The sequence below is a fragment of the Penaeus monodon genome, chromosome 21, assembly GCF_015228065.2.
Source record: "Penaeus monodon isolate SGIC_2016 chromosome 21, NSTDA_Pmon_1, whole genome shotgun sequence".
Classification (NCBI taxonomy): domain Eukaryota; kingdom Metazoa; phylum Arthropoda; class Malacostraca; order Decapoda; family Penaeidae; genus Penaeus; species Penaeus monodon.
This window is the reverse complement of record NC_051406.1, coordinates 10,991,140-10,992,578: the sequence shown is the minus strand read 5'-3', so window position 1 is coordinate 10,992,578 and position 1,439 is coordinate 10,991,140. Positions and strand designations below refer to the sequence as shown.

Sequence of the window (1,439 nt, the reverse complement as noted above, 5' to 3'; positions counted from 1 at the left end):
TTTCCTGTCATATAACGTAAACAGGCTATTGGCTTAGACCACCAGGCCGAGACATCCTATTGGTTGATCCGGGAAGTCCAACCAATTCCTTGCAACACGAACATCACACACACAGTAGTCTCGCACCAGTGCCTTCGCTCGCTTCCCTGTCGAGAATAAAACCGGGTCATGCTGTGGCTCATGAGCTTGGGCCTCTCGCTGGTCTTCAAGGGCGGTGCAGTCCGCGTGGAAGAAGGTAAGGTTCATTTTAGCCAAACATTACATGTGAGTAAATCTGTAACAGTGCAACTTTGAAGGGAGAATAATATATGAAGAATTTGACAGTTTTACATATACTTTCCTGTATGTTAAAAGAAATGCAATAAAAGAGAAAAATAAGTATTGCAGTCTTTTTCTTCCAGTTATCGTTGCTTCTGCTATAATATCTAATTTCTATCCTTCGTAGACTGTTTGGTCCAGGATCAGCTCCTCATAAAGATACCGAATCCCGGACCGGCTTCCTTCTTCGCCTACGTCCAACACAATGGCTTTATATTCACGGCAAAACTTGTCTGTACTGTACCGCAACGACTCATCTTTCTCAATGTTACTAGTCGAGACGTCGTTTGGGAAGATCGTTTTGCAAAACACAAGAAACAAGAAAGAACAAAGTCCCCGACATCGAAAGAGGGATGGATGAGATTTGTTGTCCAAGCGGAAACCTTACAACTTTCAGACGCCGAAGGACGTTTTTGGACCACCTGGCAGAAGTCTAGAAAGTGCAACTCCTTCAACATTTCGATTAACGGGGTGTTGGCTAAACAGCTGTGTGGCGGCGCAGCGAAGTGGCTAGTGACCAAAGACCAATGCGCTTACGTCCACCTCCCACCTGCGAGTAACAACACGTTGAGTGTTAACTTCTTGTCAAACCAATCCTTTGTTCCTGTTCTTATGAGCGAAATTTTCACGGCAAAATTGGTTCGTCGGAATGGCGATGTGGTTCTTGTGAAAGACGAGACGTGTAGCGGATGCCAACCCCTGGACGGTGAACACAATGTCCTGCGCTTCCCTTTGTCCGCAAGCAGCCAGGTAAGATCTCTGTAACTGTCTACTTGTAAGTCTATTAGCTAACGCGATTTCTCTCTTAAACTGATGGAACAGAGAATACTAAAACATCTTGAGAACTCATAAACTGAACATATGAAAGAACAAACCCCTCCATCAGAACATGCCAACTTTTGATACTAATGTAACGCAAAATCCAGTGTCATAACTACCATTACCTTTCTGTAACGACAGTTCACCAATTCGTCGAGCACTGCCACACAGATGGCCGGGAAGGCGTCTCCTCTTGCGGTGAAGGTGTGTTCGTCGTCAGGAGGATCGTTCGTCGTCAGTGTGCGGCAGACACAGGAGGATGAGTTCGGTATTCCTTTATCCGTTCTAGATAGGGTTGAATA

At 45.3% G+C, this 1,439-nt stretch overlaps 1 protein-coding gene across 1 annotated transcript in view; it reads left to right on the top strand.

Annotated features, from left to right (window-relative positions):
- Window positions 1-104: 104 nt before the first annotated feature.
- Window positions 105-1,439, top strand: part of LOC119586214 — a gene marked incomplete in the record, with an annotated part of 3,287 nt that continues 1,952 nt past the window's right edge. The window contains 3 exon segments of the mRNA XM_037934918.1: window positions 105-235; window positions 446-1,068; window positions 1,279-1,405. Of these exon segments, the coding sequence (XP_037790846.1) occupies window positions 169-235; window positions 446-1,068; window positions 1,279-1,405 (817 nt within the window).